Source organism: Mastomys coucha, unplaced genomic scaffold (assembly GCF_008632895.1).
Source record: "Mastomys coucha isolate ucsf_1 unplaced genomic scaffold, UCSF_Mcou_1 pScaffold16, whole genome shotgun sequence".
Lineage (NCBI taxonomy): Eukaryota > Metazoa > Chordata > Mammalia > Rodentia > Muridae > Mastomys > Mastomys coucha.
In genome coordinates this window covers 75,074,055-75,091,122 of record NW_022196898.1, presented here as the reverse complement: position 1 = coordinate 75,091,122, position 17,068 = coordinate 75,074,055, and the positions used below count along the sequence as shown (strand labels likewise).

The 17,068-nt window shown below is 41.8% G+C and overlaps 1 protein-coding gene across 4 annotated transcripts in view; it reads right to left on the bottom strand.

Annotated features, from left to right (window-relative positions):
- The window catches only part of Zgrf1 (zinc finger GRF-type containing 1), a 71,593-nt gene that overhangs the window by 38,919 nt on the left and 15,606 nt on the right, over nucleotides 1–17,068 (bottom strand). For 2 of the 4 annotated variants that reach the window (XM_031375441.1, XM_031375444.1), the window contains exons 8-9: nucleotides 10,287–10,457; nucleotides 1,123–1,246 (exon numbers count right to left, since the gene is read on the bottom strand). The exons of 1 other annotated variant lie outside the window; for it this stretch is intronic. In XM_031375441.1, coding sequence (XP_031231301.1) covers nucleotides 1,123–1,246; nucleotides 10,287–10,457 — 295 coding nt within the window. The remainder of the gene's footprint in view (nucleotides 1–1,122; nucleotides 1,247–10,286; nucleotides 10,458–17,068) is intronic. One more of the 4 variants, XM_031375442.1, reaches the window with a different exon arrangement.

Here is a 17,068-nt window from a genome sequence, read left to right as displayed (position 1 = left end):
GGCTGGCCTCGAACTCAGAAATCCACCTGTCTCTGCCTCCCAAGTGCTAGGATTAAAGGCATGCGCCATCACTGCCCAGCCTCATAGGAAATAAATTTTGATGATCATTTGGGTAGTACAATAGTGAGCCAGAGAATATTCTCTGTATAATCCAAAACTGGATTAAAAAACACTGACAGAAATAAAACTCTACTCCAGAGCAAAGGCGTCCCTATGGAAGCCCCTTCCACTCCACTTGATGGCATTCAGAGGATGCTCTCCTGTACACTCCCATGTTGCCCCAGGTAGTCCAGGCTAGCTTTCAAGTACTGATCCTCCTGCCTCGTCTCTTGAGTGCCGGGATTACAAGAATCCCACCTCATCCCCACCCCATTCACATCTCCTCCTACCCTGTCCCTTTTTTCTTTTTTTTTCTTTCTTTCTTTTTTTTCTCTTTTTTGGCCTTAACTGGACACAACCATGAAGCCATCTCTAGCTCAACTACTGATATACATTAAATTATTTCCTTTTTTATATTAATTGTCCACTTACAACCAAGAAAACATCAATCACCAAACCTAACTTCAGATTAAGAAAAAATACGTTAATGAAATTATCAGAAAACCAAAGTTAGTGGGAAGAGATTCTACTGAATAAAATACTTTTCAAGAAGCAGAAAAGTTGTTCCAGGCCAGTCTGGTCTACAGAGTGAGTTCCAGGACAGCCAGGGCTACATCCTGTCTCGAAAAACCAAAAAAAAAAAAGCAGCAGAAAAGTCAAAATGGCCTGAGAGCAGTGCTGGAGGACAACAGTCACTGAGGAGTTCCTGACACTGACAGCAGCCCAGAGTAGAGATGAAGAGCTTACACTAAGGTCAACAAGTGTGCTGAGGAGACGGTTGCTATGAGTCACAAGAAGGACAGAAAGAAGAGCCAAGTGTTGGCACTTTAGCTGCAAGAAGTACTATGACAGCGACTTCAGAAGTAGTGAAGAGACAGCTGAGAAGGAAGCAAGAACCAGAGAGGAAGGTGCATTTGAGACAGCTCCCATGACAGAACAAGTCCAAGGGAAGAGACAGTGGGTTTCCCAACATTCATAGCCCAGGACACTCTCACAGGTAACAGCTGAGAAAGTGAAGGTCACCAGGGAAAGTTCTTGTTTTCAGAGACTCCTCAGAGAACTCAAGTATAGAGTCTTCACTTCTTGTGTTGAAAGAGAAAGTAGGTGCAGGGCTCAATGCAGAGATCTTTTGTTCTGGAGAAAACACCTGTCCAGAAAAGAGAAAATCACTATCTAAAATGTTCTCATGCTTCTTTTTCTATTAGTTTGAATTCTAGTAACCTCCAGAAGTAACTATTCTAACCACATTGGGAGCAAAGAACTATAAAATTTTCACAAAACAGGAGAGGAAAAGAAAAAAACTTACTAAAATAAACAATACTTTTAAGTACAGAAGATAAAGATTGGGATTTATTGTGAAATGGGAGGCATTCTGATTTGGACTGGTTCCATTATGAGGACTTAGTTCTCAAGGTAAATTTCCATTTTAAGGCTGCTCGATCCAAATCCCATCTCATGTATGGACCGTGCAAACTATCCCAGCATACTCCAGGTCGGACCAGCTTTCTCTTATGTTTTGGACTTAGGGTTATCCAAGCTAACATATACATTTCACAAGAAATTCCTTCCAAGCGCAGAACTTTTAACATTTGCTCAGATCTGAACAACCTTATAATTAATTCAATGCTATTCTCACTAGAATAGTATGTAAATCATGCCGCAGCTTTCCCCTGAAATCAAAACCTAATGATAGTCACCCTCAATACTGCTCTAATTTGCCTTTTGTTGCTAAATACCATTACCAAAAGGAATTTAGGAGAGGAAATGGTTTATTTCAGTTTATACTTCCAGATCACAGTTCATTTCTGATAGAATTTGGGTCAGAAACTCAAGGAACTCAACCAGGGACCACGAAGGAACAATCCTTACTGGCTTGCTGGCTCTTATACAGGTTAAGTTGGCCCGCCCAGGGATGGCACAACCCACATCTATCAACAATCTCATCTGAGTAATTTCTCAATTGAGGTTCCCTCTTCCCAGGTGACTCTAGGCTTTGTCAAGTCCACAATAAAGAAGTCAGGTGTAGTGTCACATGCTCTTAATCTCAGCATTCTGAGACAAAGGTAGGCAGATCTCTGTGGCTTCAGGGTCAACCTGGTCAGCGCAGCGAGTACCAGGTCAGACAGCTATGCAGAAACCCTGATTCAAAAAACAAAACAAGAGGCTAGAGAGACAGCTTTGCGAGTAAAAGCTGTGTCTGTTCTTCAACTCCTAGCACTGATCTGGCAGCTTACACCTGTCTCTCCAGTTTCAGGGGATCCAATGCCCTCTTCTAGCTTCCCTGGACACCAGACATGCAGGCAAATACCCATACACAGAAAATTAAAAACTAAGGAAAAAGGAGAAATACACCCACTCTCCCAATACATTCTCCACAACTAACCAACGTTGTTTTACTGATCCAAACCCTCTAGTCGTCCCCTTCTCTTAGTGTCCATAGCAGCTCTGTGATATCATACAAGGCCCTGCCTGCCCAGGCCTCCTGTCTGCTCTCTGACCTCACTTCTGTCACTTCCCTTGGATCTCACTCACTCCTCTTCACTATTTTACCAAACTGGCCTATGGTCTCTTGCCACAAATTCCTTTTCCCCTAGGTACTGGCATGGCATTTTCTTTTTCTTTTTTTTTTTAAAAGATTTATTTTATTTATTTTTTATGTGTATGAGTATACTGTAGCTGTACAGATGGCCATGAGCTATCATGTATGTGGCTGCTGGGAATTGAACTCAGAACCTCTGCCAGCCCTGCTCATTCCGGCTCTGGTGTAATTTACTGCAGCTGTCTTCAGACACACCAGAAGAGGGCGTCAGATCTCATTATGGGTGGTTGTGAGCCACCATGTGGTTGCTGGGATCCGAACTCAGGACCTTTGGAAGAGTAGTCAGTGCTCTTACCCGCTGAGCCATCTCACCAGCCCCCTGGCATGGCATTTTCATCTCTACTCCAGTGTCACATTATCAGAGAAGGCTGACTTTACACCTATATAGAATTTCTGGACTAGCCCACAGTACTGCCACCTCACATAGCTACATGATTACTGAGATCACCTAAGCCTTCCGAGTACTATGTATTTATCTGTTGGTTGTGTCTTAAGCTTCATTAGTATGTAAGTTCTGTGAGGTCAAGACTTTGCCTCTTTTATTCACAGTCCTATTTTGATATATAATAGACAGTAGGTCATTGCTAGTGAAAAGCCTCTTTGTGGGGAAAAGGAAGAAGATCATCTGTTTACAGCCTGGCGACACAACTCAGTGGTATTTTCATCCCTGTTCAGGGGTTGCCATGGGGTTGCCTTGGGGAAGGGGCAGATAATTAATAAACACATACTTTTTAGGAGTTAGCCTCAGATCTACTTTCCTACCTCTCATTCATTAGTTAATTCACTCTGAAATGACTTCTACACATACTATTCCATTGCAACTGCTCTTACCAAGGTCACCAATGACCTCCAATTAACTGATGAAATGAAATATATTTTTATATTCCTTTTATTAGAGGGCTGAGTAATAACTGACTCCATTTTGGAGAAGATATGACACAAAAGCAAGGGACAATAAAAAGAAAAATTAATAAAAGGTATTCTAAAAAACAAAGAACTTTCTCCACAGAAAAAGAAAAAATCAACAGAGACTACATACAGAACAGGAGAGATACAGTCAAAGTATTCATCTGACAAGAGATCGTAAGATAAAAGTTAGACAGCCCAGCACCCAAACAATTGGATTTTAAAGTGACAAATGGTGCTGGGGTATAACTCAGTGGTAGAGAGCTTGCCTAGCACATGCAAAGCAAGGGTTCAATTCCAACAGCACAACTGAAACAACATAAAAAGTAAGTGATCATGTGGGCCTGCTTGCCTGGCTTTATTCCTTTTCTCTCTTTCCTTCCTCTACCTCTCTCTTTCCTTTGAGAATCTGTACCCCATGTATGCTGCTATGCAAAGCTCAGTTTTTGTTTTTTCTTTTTTTGTGGTAATATTTCTCTCTAGCCTAAAACTTCTTATTTAGTCAGACTAGCCTTAAACTCTAAACATAGACTTCTACAAACAACATACAAATGTTGTATACTGAATAACAAATGGCTAACAGATATAGAAAATGAGATTCACCATCACTTATCAACAGAAAACGTAAATCAAAACCACAACAAAAAATTCTCCTATTCCAGTAAGAATAGCCTGCATATAAAATATTTTTAAGTTACAGTTAGAAATTAAAGTTGTGCATGTTAGCTCACTCATGCCTATAATCCCAGCAGTCTGCAGGATGAGGCAAGAAAATTATTAAATGTTACCAGGACTATAGATAAGTTCCAGGCTAAGCTGGTTACTACTACTACTGGAGTAATAAAATGAAAAACGGAGTTCTGGAGACACAGAAATAAAAATGGGGGGGGGGGCATGTTCTAGCTCCTGTAAGCAGCACACAGTGTGGAAGCAAAGTTTTACAGTAGCAAGCAGCAGCTTCAGCCACTGAGAAGCTGTATTTCAAGGACATTCTGTAAAAACAAAGTTCTGATGGTCAGAATGTTAAGATAGAATGACTAGGCTATTCTGACTAAACTAAATAAAACAAAAACAAAAATAACTGGTGGTGGCAATGACATTAAGGTCCAGGAAAACAAGATTAGCAATTCTCAGAAGAACCCCCAACCCCTCCCTGTGGTGAATTCTGAAAAAGACCACAAACTGTCACTCTGACCTTGCTGATGACAATCCCCCTACCACCTAGTTACTCAGCCCCTTCCCAGGGACTTTTCAAGGCCAGGTGCACAGCTGTATAGGGAAGTTGGCTGACTAAGCCAAGAACAGCCCCCTGAGCAAGCCAACCAATGCCTGAGGAGATCCTTTGTCCTATATTCCACCAATCAAAGTGAACCAGTCAACCCTGTTGTGGAAATATGCCCTCTGTAAAGTATAAAAGATGTGTGCTTTCTGAGCTCGTTGCTGTCTCACCTTGCATGGCTGAGCAACCCTACACGTGTGGATCAGTAAACCTCATGTTATCGCAGCAATCTTCCATCAATCTGTGATCTATGGGGTGAGTCAAGATTACAACACTACTACACTGTTTCAAAAATCAAACAGCAGGCTGAAAAGATGGTTCAATGGTTAAGAGTACTTGCTCTTTAACAGTCTGGACCAAAGTTCAGATTTCAGGGTTCATGTAAGCAGAACAGCCTATAAACAATTATTACTCTAGCTCTGAAAACTCCAAAGCCGCCTTCTTGCCTCTCTATAAGCACCAGCATACACACATGTAAACATACACAAACAAACAAACAAACAAAACACCCAAAGATACAAAGACAGAACAGTGATTATCAGAGCTTAGGAAGGGTACTGGGAGGTATGCAGATAGATACAAGAGATAACATCTAAAGTTCTGTGGCACATTCAGACAACTATGATTAACATTGAATTCAATATTTCATGATACCTAGCAAAATGTCAGGTGTGGGAGTACACACCTTTAATTCCAGTCCTCAGGAAATTTAAGTAGACAGGTCTCTGTGAGTTTAAGACCAGCCCTATCTATATAGTTTCAGTCCAACCAAAGGTACACAGATCATGCCTCAAAAATGAATGAATGAATGAATGAATGAATGAAGATGATAGAATGGACCCTGGATCCTTCCAACACAAATAACTGCAAATGTCTGAGGTGACTGCGGATCTCATCAGGATATACTACACATATGTAATGAAATGTCACACTGATCCTCACAGTATAAACAGTCATTATGCCAATTAAGAATAAGATATAAACTGGGGAGTGGTGACACACGCCTTTAATCCCAACACTCAGGAGGCAGAGACAGGTGGATCTCTGCGTTCTAGGATAGCCTGCTCTACAGAGTGAGTTCCAGGACAGCCATGGCTACAGGAAAACACACACACACACACACACACACACACACAATGATGATGATACAGGAATTATAGAGACAGTTTAACAGTAAAGAGCACAGGCTGGTCTTTCGGAGGACCTGTTTCAACTCTTAGCACCCACAGGGTGGAGGACAACCATTTGTAACTTCAGTTCCAAGGGATCTGTCACCTTTTTCTAGCCTGCTCTGTTACTGTGTGCATATGATGCACAGATATACATATACACAAGCACGCATACACACACACAGAGTAAATAAAAAAGAATAAAGATACATTTTAATAAATAAGCTAGATCTGGGCATAGAAACACAGGTCTCTAATTTCAATACTCAGGAGGCCAAGACAGAGCAGAACGTGAGGGCTTCCATGAAGCAGAGTGAGTTCAAGCCAGCTATGTAACTTATGAAGGAGGCCTTGTCTCAAAATAAAAACTAAACAGGGACAGCTCAGAGTAGAGCTCCTGACTAAGTACGATAGGTTCAGTCCCTGCCGCAGGCCGGCCGATCTGGGCCTCCCTCAACCCGTGGGAGAAATGGGGTCCTAGTCAGGTCGACAAGGCATAGGCGAAGAAATGATGGCAGAGACAACACATGAAGTACAGGATTTCTTAAAAATGGCATCAGACTTTTACAGTCATTGCAAAAGAGAGATGGTAAATCTGGCAGCTCAATAGTTACAGTACATCTGAAGCTATCTAAAACATACTGGGTCTAAAGCAGCAGCTATCTTCTCTGGACTGGTGCTGCATCCCCCGGGGCCCAAGCGCTTGGGCAAGGGGACTGTGGATTGCATGAGTCTGAATCCTAATCTATCTAAGTTCTAGTGCTAGTCCTGCATGCGAGTCCAAGTCCTTCTCCAAGTCCTTCTCCTAGTCTTTCTCCTTTCACACCAAGTGAAAAGCAGGCTTAAGTAGCATACAGCAAGCAGGGCAGATGACAAGAGTCACGTAGGCAGGTGACACATTAAAGTCAGTGATCTTACTGACCAAGATCATGTATCCAATTGTAAAGCAGGCGGAAGAGCAATGGTGCCCCTCCCTGCTGGGGCTAATTTGGTATTTCTATACTAACTCTCTGGTTCTTACTGGAGGCAATGACTAAGAGGTTTTAATCCAACACTTCTAGCTAATGTCTTTGGGTGGAAGCCCTTCATTACTCTCTAGTATGTAAAACATTTCTAACTATTATGAACTGTCTATTGCTCTAAGAAATGTGCTTGACCTCTGTTACTACCTGTGGCAGGGCAGATTCCTTGAGAGAAATTCCAAGCTATGGACAGCTTGGTGTTAAACTAGGATAGGTTGGTAACATTGTGTTGGCCAGGAAACAATGTCCAATCTTAGCCATTTACAAATCATTTTTTGGGGTACCTTTATGCCTAAATATGAGGGCGTGTTGACGATTAGAAAGACTGATCTGGAACATGTCTGAGTTAGGAGATACCAGCGACTGTCTATCCAGGAGGCACAAAACTCTTTTTAGATTCTTATTGCCTCTTATCCTTAATCAGGATTTTATCCCCAATATTTTGGATGTGACTGGAGTAGACGAGTGTGCGTGGCAAGTCCCCAGTACCACCAGAGAGAAAATTAAGAAAAAGTTCAAAGCCAGGCAGTGGTGGCACACGTCTTTAATTCCAGCACTTGGAAAGCAGAGGCAGGCGGATTTCTGAGTTCAAGGCCAGCCTGGTCTACAAAGTGAGTTCCAGGACAGCCAGGGCTACACAGAGAAACCCTATCTCAAAAAACAAAAAAAAAAAAAAAAAAAAAAGTTCAAGTGAAGGCAAAATAGCTTGGGCAGACTGTTTCAATTAGTCAATTAGTGCTATGGGTCATATACTTAAAGAAGATAAATGTTGGGGTTGGAGAGATGGCTGACTGCTCTTCCAGAGGTCCAAAGCTCAATTCCCAGCAACTGCTTAGTGGCTCACAACCATCTGTAATGGGATCTGATGCCCTCTTCTGATGTGTCTGAAGACAGCTACAGTATACTCATAAACATTAAAATAAATAAATCTTTAAAACAAAATGTTGGGCTGGAGAGATGGCTCAGTGGTTAAGAGCACTGATTGCTCTTCCAAAGGTCCTGAGTTCAAATCCCAGCAACCACATGGTGGCTCACAACCATCCGTAATGAGATCTGATGCCCTCTTCTGGTGTGTCTGAAGACAGCTACGATGTACTTACACATAATAAATAAATAAACCTTTAAAAAATATTAAAAAAGTTATGATACCTACATTTGCCTCAATTTTTGTTTAAGATTTTTATTTTGTGTTTTGTCTGCATGCATGCCTGGTATTCACAGAGATTAGATAAGATTAGATTAGATTCAATGAAACTAGAATTCTTAGTAAGCCACCATGTAAGTTCTGGAGAAGAGATCCAGGTTTTCTACAAGACCAACAAGGGCTCTTTTTTTTTTTAAAGATTTATTTATTTATTATGTGTAATACACTGTAGCTGTCTTCAGACGCACCAGAAGAGGGCATCAGATCTCATTACGGGTGGTTGTGAGCCACCATGTGGTTGCTGGGATTTGAACTCATGACCTTCCGAAGAGCAGTCGGTGCTCTTCCCCGCTGAGCCATCTCTCCAGCCCGCAACAAGGGCTCTTAACTGCTGAGCTGTCTCTCTAGCCTCCATAACATTTTTAATGTTCAGAACATACATTAAAGTTCAGAGAACATCATATGCTAGTAGTATATCACATTTATTGAGAGATATTTTGTCTGTCTTTTGTGACAGACTCAGAATCTATACCCTATGATCATAACTAACAGAACAATGATTAGAAATACACCAATGAACATGAGAATACAAATCTCTTCCCTGTTTGTTCTCTCTTTTCCTTAACTGCCTAGAATTCTCTCTACAGCCCATGCAGGCCTCAGTCTTAAATGTTCCTACTTCAACTTCTCAAGTGCTGGAACTGAGCCATCACACACAGCAAGTTTCTTTTTCAACAGTGACCATAACTTATAATATAATGAAGAGTAGGAAGTAGCACAGACTTGGCAATGCAGAAGAGATGTGAGCTAAAGGGCCCACTAGAGGGAAGACTAATCATCCACAACAACAAGCCGGCACGTGAGAAAGCGCGCTGCCTCGTGTAGTCTGTGTACAGCCACTATGGTTCCTGTTCATCTACCCTTGACTGCTCTTGTATAATGACTTAGGACTGACCTAAGAACATGACTTGGGATTTTCCAGCCCTAAACTCTGCCTGCTTTCCTAAAATCCACTGGAGCACTAGGGACCCCAGACAGGAGCCTAGCATAACTGTCTCCTGAGATGCTTCACCCAGCAGCTGATGGAAACAGATGCAGACACCCTCAGCCAAACCCTAGGCAGAGCCTGGGGAAGAATGGGAAGGACTGATAGGAGCCAGAGGAGCCAAGGACACCACAAGAAAACCTATAGAATCAACTAGCCTGGCCTTATAGGGATCCACAGAGACTGATCCACCAAACAGGGAGCATGCATGGGACTTAGGCCCTCTACACATATGTGACAGTTGCCTGTTACACAGGAACAGGCCTTCATGTGGGGTCCTAACAGTGGGAGCAGGGACTGTCTTGTACTCTGATGTTTGCCTTTGAGACTCTTTCTCCCTACTGGGCTGCCTCTTCTAACCTCAATAAGAGAAGGTGCACCTAGTCTTACTGCAACTTGACACCCATGGAGGCCCCCCTTTCACGGGGAGGGGAGGGACTGCGAGAGGAGAGGAAGGAGTGAAAACTGTAGTAGGGATACAAAGTTAATTAACTGATTAATTTAAAAAAAGGAAAAAGAAAATGACTTGCAAAGACGGGAAGAGAGGTCAGCACATACCTTTAATCCCAGCACTAGAGAGGCAGAAGGAAGTAGATCTCTGAGTTCAAGGACAGCCTGGTCTACATAGAGAAACCCTCTTTCTAGAAACAAAACAAAACAAATCAAAAAACAAAAAAAGCACTGGCTGCTGTTCCAGAAGTCCTGAGTTTAATTCCCAGCAACCACAGGCTCAGAACCATGTAGAATGGGATCTGATTGCATCTTCTAGTGTGCATAAAGACAGGGTACTCATAAACATAAAATACAAATAAAAAAAAAAAAAGAAAGAGAAAGTTGACCTCTGACCCCTACATGTATGCTGAACATGTGCATGTATGTACACATACACACACCATATAAATGTACACACAAAATACACAAATAAATGCAGAAAAGTTTAAAAAGAAAGAATGAAACAAACAAACAAACAAAAAAGAAATAGAAAGACACCTGGTGAAAAGCAACTATAAAAATGGCTTTTACCTGCAAGAAGTCTGTCTGCATACAAGTGCTAGGCAACTCTGGATCGGTCAGGAAGTTTCCATAATCAATGCTATCTGGAAACTGACTGCGTCCTAGCTGTAAGCTGTGTCCTCTGGTCATTACACCACTAGTAGCAGATCCTTTCACTTGATGTCCGTGAAACTCAACAGGCTATAGGTAAATTATTAAAAATAAGAATATAAGTATATGACATATATATTCATAATGTATGTGTAGAGGAATGTTCCTTATTGTACACTAATGTATTGTAAGCCCTTTGAGTGCAGACTTTCTCACTTTATCTAAGCATCACCACATTTAATACAGTGCCTGTCACACAGAAAGCAAAAAATAAACACAAAATGAAAAAGCGGGAAGAGAAGAAATGAAGCAGTATTTGCTTGAGGTCTGCACTCAGATTTCATTCACTGGGACTAGAGAGTGGGGTCTCTGCAGCCCTGCTTATCCGAGTCTCCTGCTCTGAAGAGTGGGGTCTCTGCAGCCCTGCTTATCCGAGTCTCCTGTTCTGAAGAGTGGGGTCTCTGCAGCCCTGCTTATCCGAGTCTCCTGCTCTGAAGAGTGGGGTCTCTGCAGCCCTGCTTATCCGAGTCTCCTGCTCTGAAGAGTGGGGTCTCTGCAGCCCTGCTTATCCGGTCTCCTGGGACTAGAGAGTGGGGTCTCTGCAGCCCTGCTTATCCGGTCTCCTGGGACTAGAGAGTGGGGTCTCTGCAGCCCTGCTTATCCGGTCTCCTGGGACTAGAGAGTGGGGTCTCTGCAGCCCTGCTTATCCGAGTCTCCTGCTCTGAAGAGTGGGGCTGCAGCGTGCGCGCATCCTCCCCCAGAGACTGCATTCCCTCCCTAGCCTACTTTCAGGTTTCAAATGGCTTTCTCTGCTGCCCCCTTGAGGATTTTAGCATTTTTACGCCACACAGGGTAACCATGCCCACCCAAGATATGGAAAAATAAAAGAGTTAAAAGGTCAAAGGAATGTCCATAAAAGATTTACTTCTAATGGATGAATTAACAAAAAGCCAACTATTCATATTCTCAATCTTCTGTTACCTAAGCTCATCGGAAAGGAAAATTAAACCTAAATGCTTTTTTATACAGAATTTCAGTTGAGAAAAGGATTTTGTATTATAGAGGATGGAAACCTGATATTAATACAAGCAAGGAAAATGCTTTATCACTTAGCTATGACCCTAGCCTAAAATTATTCTTTTAAATTTAAAAGCATGCATTTCATTAAAAATAAATCTTGACTTTAAATATTCTCCCTACATTTGCTTTTCTGAGGGAATCTTCAAACATGCCTAATTCTGTGCTACCATGTAGTTCCTCTCCAGTGGTAGAGTGGGGAATTTTAGGAATGTAATGATTTATAAACTCAGTCATATACATGCTGTCAACTTTTTTCAAGTGTTATTATTTTGTATATGATGCTTCATCTGCATGCATGTCTGTGTACTACATGTGCACAAGGCCCTGAGAAGCCAGAAGCCAGCCAGATCTTCTGGAACTAGGATTACAGGTGACTTTCATCTACTAGGACTCCAACCTGGGACCTCTGCAAGAACAGCCAGTGCTCGAAACCGCTGACTCAGCCCCTTGTCTGCCAATTTTTGATATAGAGTAAGTAGCACTACTTGAATACTTCTATGTATTTAGTCAGAAACAGAACAGTATAGAGAGTAGAACAAGTGGTGAAGCTGTGAAGATACTCATTTGTTCACTACCGAGCATACATTTGCTATGCTCTCTGGCTTTGAGGCTGGCTTCTAGAGCCTATTTACATATTATTAAAGTGGACCAGTAACATGGAAAATAAGATGAAATGGGGACACATGGAGCACTTCTTTTCTCCCAAAGCTATGTCTAGAAAGGAAAGTGCTGTGAGAACTGTCATACTGACAATGCTAAGAGTGTGCCCACTGACAAACAGTAATCTTGATGATTTAGTTAGGAGTTTCAACTCATCCTAATTAGCACAGGTTTTTCTGAAATTGCTATCATTGTTCCCAAACTGACAAACAAGGTTCTCTAGAATGCCATGGTAAAGTCACAGAAGGCTCCACAGAATGAAACAGCAACACACAACCTCTCTGGACACTGAAGTAACTAACTCAAGAGCAATTTCAACATTGGACTCACTATCTTCTTTCAATGACATCATGTCTCTTATTGTTTTGAGATTTTTAACTTTTAAAAATTATGTAATTTCATGTGTACAGATGCTTTGTCTGCGTGTATGTCTATATACCATGTGTGTGCCTGATCCTTTTGGAGGCTAGGAGAGAGTATTGGCTCCTCCTGGAACTTGAGTTACATTCAACTGTGGTCACGTGGGTACTCTGAAGAACCACTGTTCTGAGCAATCTCTTCAGCCTTTTCTTTCTTGCTTTTTTAAAAGATTGATTGATTGAGTTATGAGTACACTGTAGCTGTCTTCAGACACACTAGAAGAGGACATCATATCCCATTACAGATGGTTGTGAGCCACTATGTGGTTGTTGGGAATTGAATTCAGGATCTCTAGAAGAGCAGTCAGTGTTCTTAACCTCTAAGACATCTCTCCAGGCCCCTCATCAGCCTTTTATTAAAGTTTTGGTATGGGGTCACACCACGTAGCAATGGCCGCCCTAACTCACTATGTAGATCACACACTTCAAATATGCAGCAATTCTACTGCTTATGTCTCCCGCCAGCCAACATCAGGTTTTAGATGGAGCTCAGTTTTTAGAAATTGCTAATTGTTAATTCAGACAATCGCAATTAGCATAAGAAAAATCAATGTGGAACAAGAAATAGCATGATGTCATGCACTCTACCCTGAGGTTCTGGGTGCTGTGTGGCACCTAATGGGGCATAAGCTGCATTCACAGCTCTGCTAACTTGATGATAAATTGCTAAGTTACTAGGACACACACTTACTATCACTCAATATTAGTATTCAACAAACGGACTATTATACCACTTATTATTAGTATTTAACAAACGGACTATTATATCACTCAATATTAGTATTTAACAAACGAACTATTATAAGTTTTTTGGGCCAAGAAATGAAATTTTAAAAAAATAACTCAATTGTGAGGGGAGTCATGAATCAAGAGAGCTTGGTACCTTCGTTATTGCTACAATTCTAGTATAAAGTATAGAATACTATCATGCTGGTTAGTTTTTTTGTTTTGTTTTGTTTTTGGCTTTTCAAGACAGGGTTTCTCTGTGTAGCCCTGGCTGTCCTGGAACTCATTTTGAAGACCAGGCTGGCCTCGAACTCAGAAAACCGCCTGCCTCTGCCTCCCAAGTGCTGGGATTAAAGGCATGCGCCACCACCGCCCGGCCATGCTGGTTAGTTTTATACCAGTTTTACATAGGCTAGAGTCAGAGGGAACCTCAATTGAGGAAAATACTTCTATAAGACTGGACTGTAAACAAGCTTGTAGGGCATTTTCTTAATTGGTAGTTGATAAGGGAGGGTCCAGTCTATTGTGCTCTGGGGAAGATTGTGGAAGGACTTTGAAACTTTGGGCTAGATAAGTTTAACATTGTTCAAAGTATTCAAAGCTCAGTGGGCTGCATTATAGGAGCTTGGAAAAATAGAATGCTGAGAGCAATGTAGACAATAGAGGCCTGGCTTGTGAAGTTTCAGAGGGAAGCAAAGACTCTACTCAGCCATTTGTATGAAGAAACTGTGCTGTCTTGTTCAGCTGAAACTGAAGAATCATGTGTGATTAACAAAAGACCAGACCCACTAAAGTAAAACCTTTGTTTTGCTGGGACAATGAGTGCTGGTTGGCTGTGGCTAAGAATCAGCTGTATAAGAGGCCAGCAACAGGCTGACGAGATGGCTCAGCAGGTAAGAGCACAGACTGTTCTTCCTAAGGTCCTGAGTTCAAATCCCAGCAACCACATGATGACTCAGAACCACCCATAATGAAAGCTGATGTCCTCTTTTGGTGTGTCTGAAGACAGTTACTGTGTACTTACATATAATAATAAATAAATCTTTAAAAAAAAAAAAAAAAAAAAAAAGAGGCCAGCCTCACTGAGGGGAAATCTGCAAGTATTTCCTCAGAGTCAGCACACAAAAGCTGTGTTCCAGAGGTGGCCAAAGCTGGCGGCTAAACTTGGTAGTGTAAGAATCACCTAAGTGGCAGGTTTTGAAGGCATGAAGAGGTCACACAGACTTGGCACTTTGAAAGGTCAAGATTAGCAGTTGAAGGCCAAGATTAAAGGGGCATGCAAAGGAGTTGAGGCTTGGCACCAAAAGAAGGCCTGTGAGAGGATATTGGTAAAAGTGCAGCCCAGTTTAAGCAATAGATCCTAGCACTTTGGAGATGTCAGTATTATGGGATGGCCATCAAGCACAGCAGCAGATATGGGGTGAAATCCACCTGAGCCCAGAAGACACACTGTGTGTTTTAGAGGGAGGAGTTTTGAGAAGCAAATCCTGGCCCCTTGGAAGAATCCACACCATGAGTGACTCCCAGATACTGGACACTGAGTTATTCACAGTTGGAGTTTTGTTTTGCTTTGCTTGTGACTATGTTCTGGTTCTTCCCTCTTGAAGTAAGGAAGTCTTTAGCCTTTTATTGATTTCACAGGAACACACAGCTAAAAGATTTTGAACTTTTAAAGAGACTCTGGATATTAAAAGTCTTTCCAGGCTGGAGAGATAGCTCAACAGTTAAGAGCACTTCCAGAGGTCCTGAGTTCAATTCCCAGCAACCACATTGTGCCTCACAACCATCTGTAATAGGATCTGATGGCCTCTTCTGCTGTGTCTGAAGATAGCTACAGTGTACTTATATACATAAATTAAACAAGTCAATTTTTAAAAAGTCTTTCAATTTTTAAAATGTTTGATTTTGTAAAGACTATGAAACTTTTTAAGTTTGTAAAAATGTTCCATATTGTGATGTTTATAATATGTAATCTTGGGGATGAACAAGAAAGAAAAGGTTGAAGTTTAACAGTGATGTTTGTGTATCAAGGTGACAAAGGATCAGTTATGCTGACTAGTTTTATGTCAACTTGATACAAACTGGAGTCACCAGAGACGAGGAAGCCTCAGATGATAAAAATGCCTCTATAACAGTGGTCCTCAAACTGTGGGTCACAACCCCCTTCAGGTTTAAATGACCCTTTCAGAGGGGTCACCTAAGACACAGATATTACATTACAATTCATAACAGTAGCCGAATTACAGTTAGGAAGTAACAACAAAAATACTTTTATGGTTGAAAGTCACCACAGCATGAGGAATGGTATTAAAGTTTGCAGCATTAGGAAGGCTGACAGCCACTGTTCTATAAGATCAACTATAGAAAAGCCTAAAGTAATTTTCTTAATTTGTAATTGATAAAGGAGGGCCTAATCTACTGTGGGTGGTGTACCCGAGGACTGGTGGTCTTGGGTTCTGTAAGAAAGCAGGCTGAAGCTGGTGGTGGTGGCACATACACTCACGAGGCAGGGGTAGGCAGATCTCTTGAGTCTGAGGCCAATCTGGTCTACAGTATGAGTTCCAGGAAAGCCAAGGCTACACAAAGAAATTCCTGTCTTGAAAAAAACAAAAAAATCAAAAAAACCCAAAAAAAAACAAAACCAACCATGCTGATCATGCTATGAGGAGCAAGCCAGTAAGCAGCACTCCTCCATGGTCTCTCTATCAGCTTCAGCCTCCAGGTTCCTGCCCTGTTCCAGTTCTTGTCCTGACTTCCTTCAGTGATTGACTATGATGTAGAAGTGGAAGGAAAAAAAAAGATCTGGCTGAAAGGCATTTTCTTAGTTAGTGATTGATGGGGAGGATAGTGGGTGGCACCATCCTGGTCTGATAGTCCTGGGTTCTATAGGAGAGCAGATTGAGCGAGCCAGTAAGTTACATGCCTTGGTCTCTGCATGATCTCTAGATTCCTATCCTATTGCCCGATCTGAGTTCCTGTCTTGACTTCCCCAGTAACGTACCTGGAAATTTAAGCTGAAATAACCACTCTCACCCCCAAGTTGCTTTTGGTTATGGTATTTCATCATAGCAATAGTAACCCAAACTAAGCCAATTCTTATCAACTATATGACCTGAATGATGCCTAAATTAATAAATACCAGAATGGGGGCAGAAGAGGAGATAGTAGTGAAAAAGGATAATCAAAGTACATGCTAGGCCTCAGCCTCAGAACTGGCTTGGTCATGCTACAATGTTGTCTAATTGTCTTTTTTCTTTTTAATCTTCATTCCTGGGCTTGAGAACCTGTTGACTGACTGAGATGGCTTGGTCAGATAGCGTCTCAACATTGGAGCTCCAGTAAGCAGGGTACTGTGAAGGACACCATGAGAATTGGAAGTTCATGCATAGTAAAAGAAGATTTGGGCCAGCGGTGAATAAACCTTGTAGAAGTTCAAGGTAGTGATAAAATGTGTTTTGTATATGGGTTTAGAGTTATGCTAAAATCTAGAGAAGGTAATTCTCATAGATACTTTTAGACTTTGGACTCTGACTACAGAGAATTTACACCCTAGACATGAGAGAGAATGGGTTTCAGAAAAGCAGTCCTCCCCAACTATCGGGGATGCTTTAGCAAAAGAGAAGGAAAATGAACATAAGCTGTTTCAGAGCTCTCCTAAGGACAGGAGGCCGGGAGACATCCTGTCTCCTTTCTGGCTCCTACTAGAGGAATGCTTAGTTCTGGTTCTGGGTCCCTTGGGTAGGATAACTGGGTCCCTTGGGTAGGATAACTGGGTCCCTTGGGTAGGACAGCCATCTAGTTCTCTTCCCTCTCTGT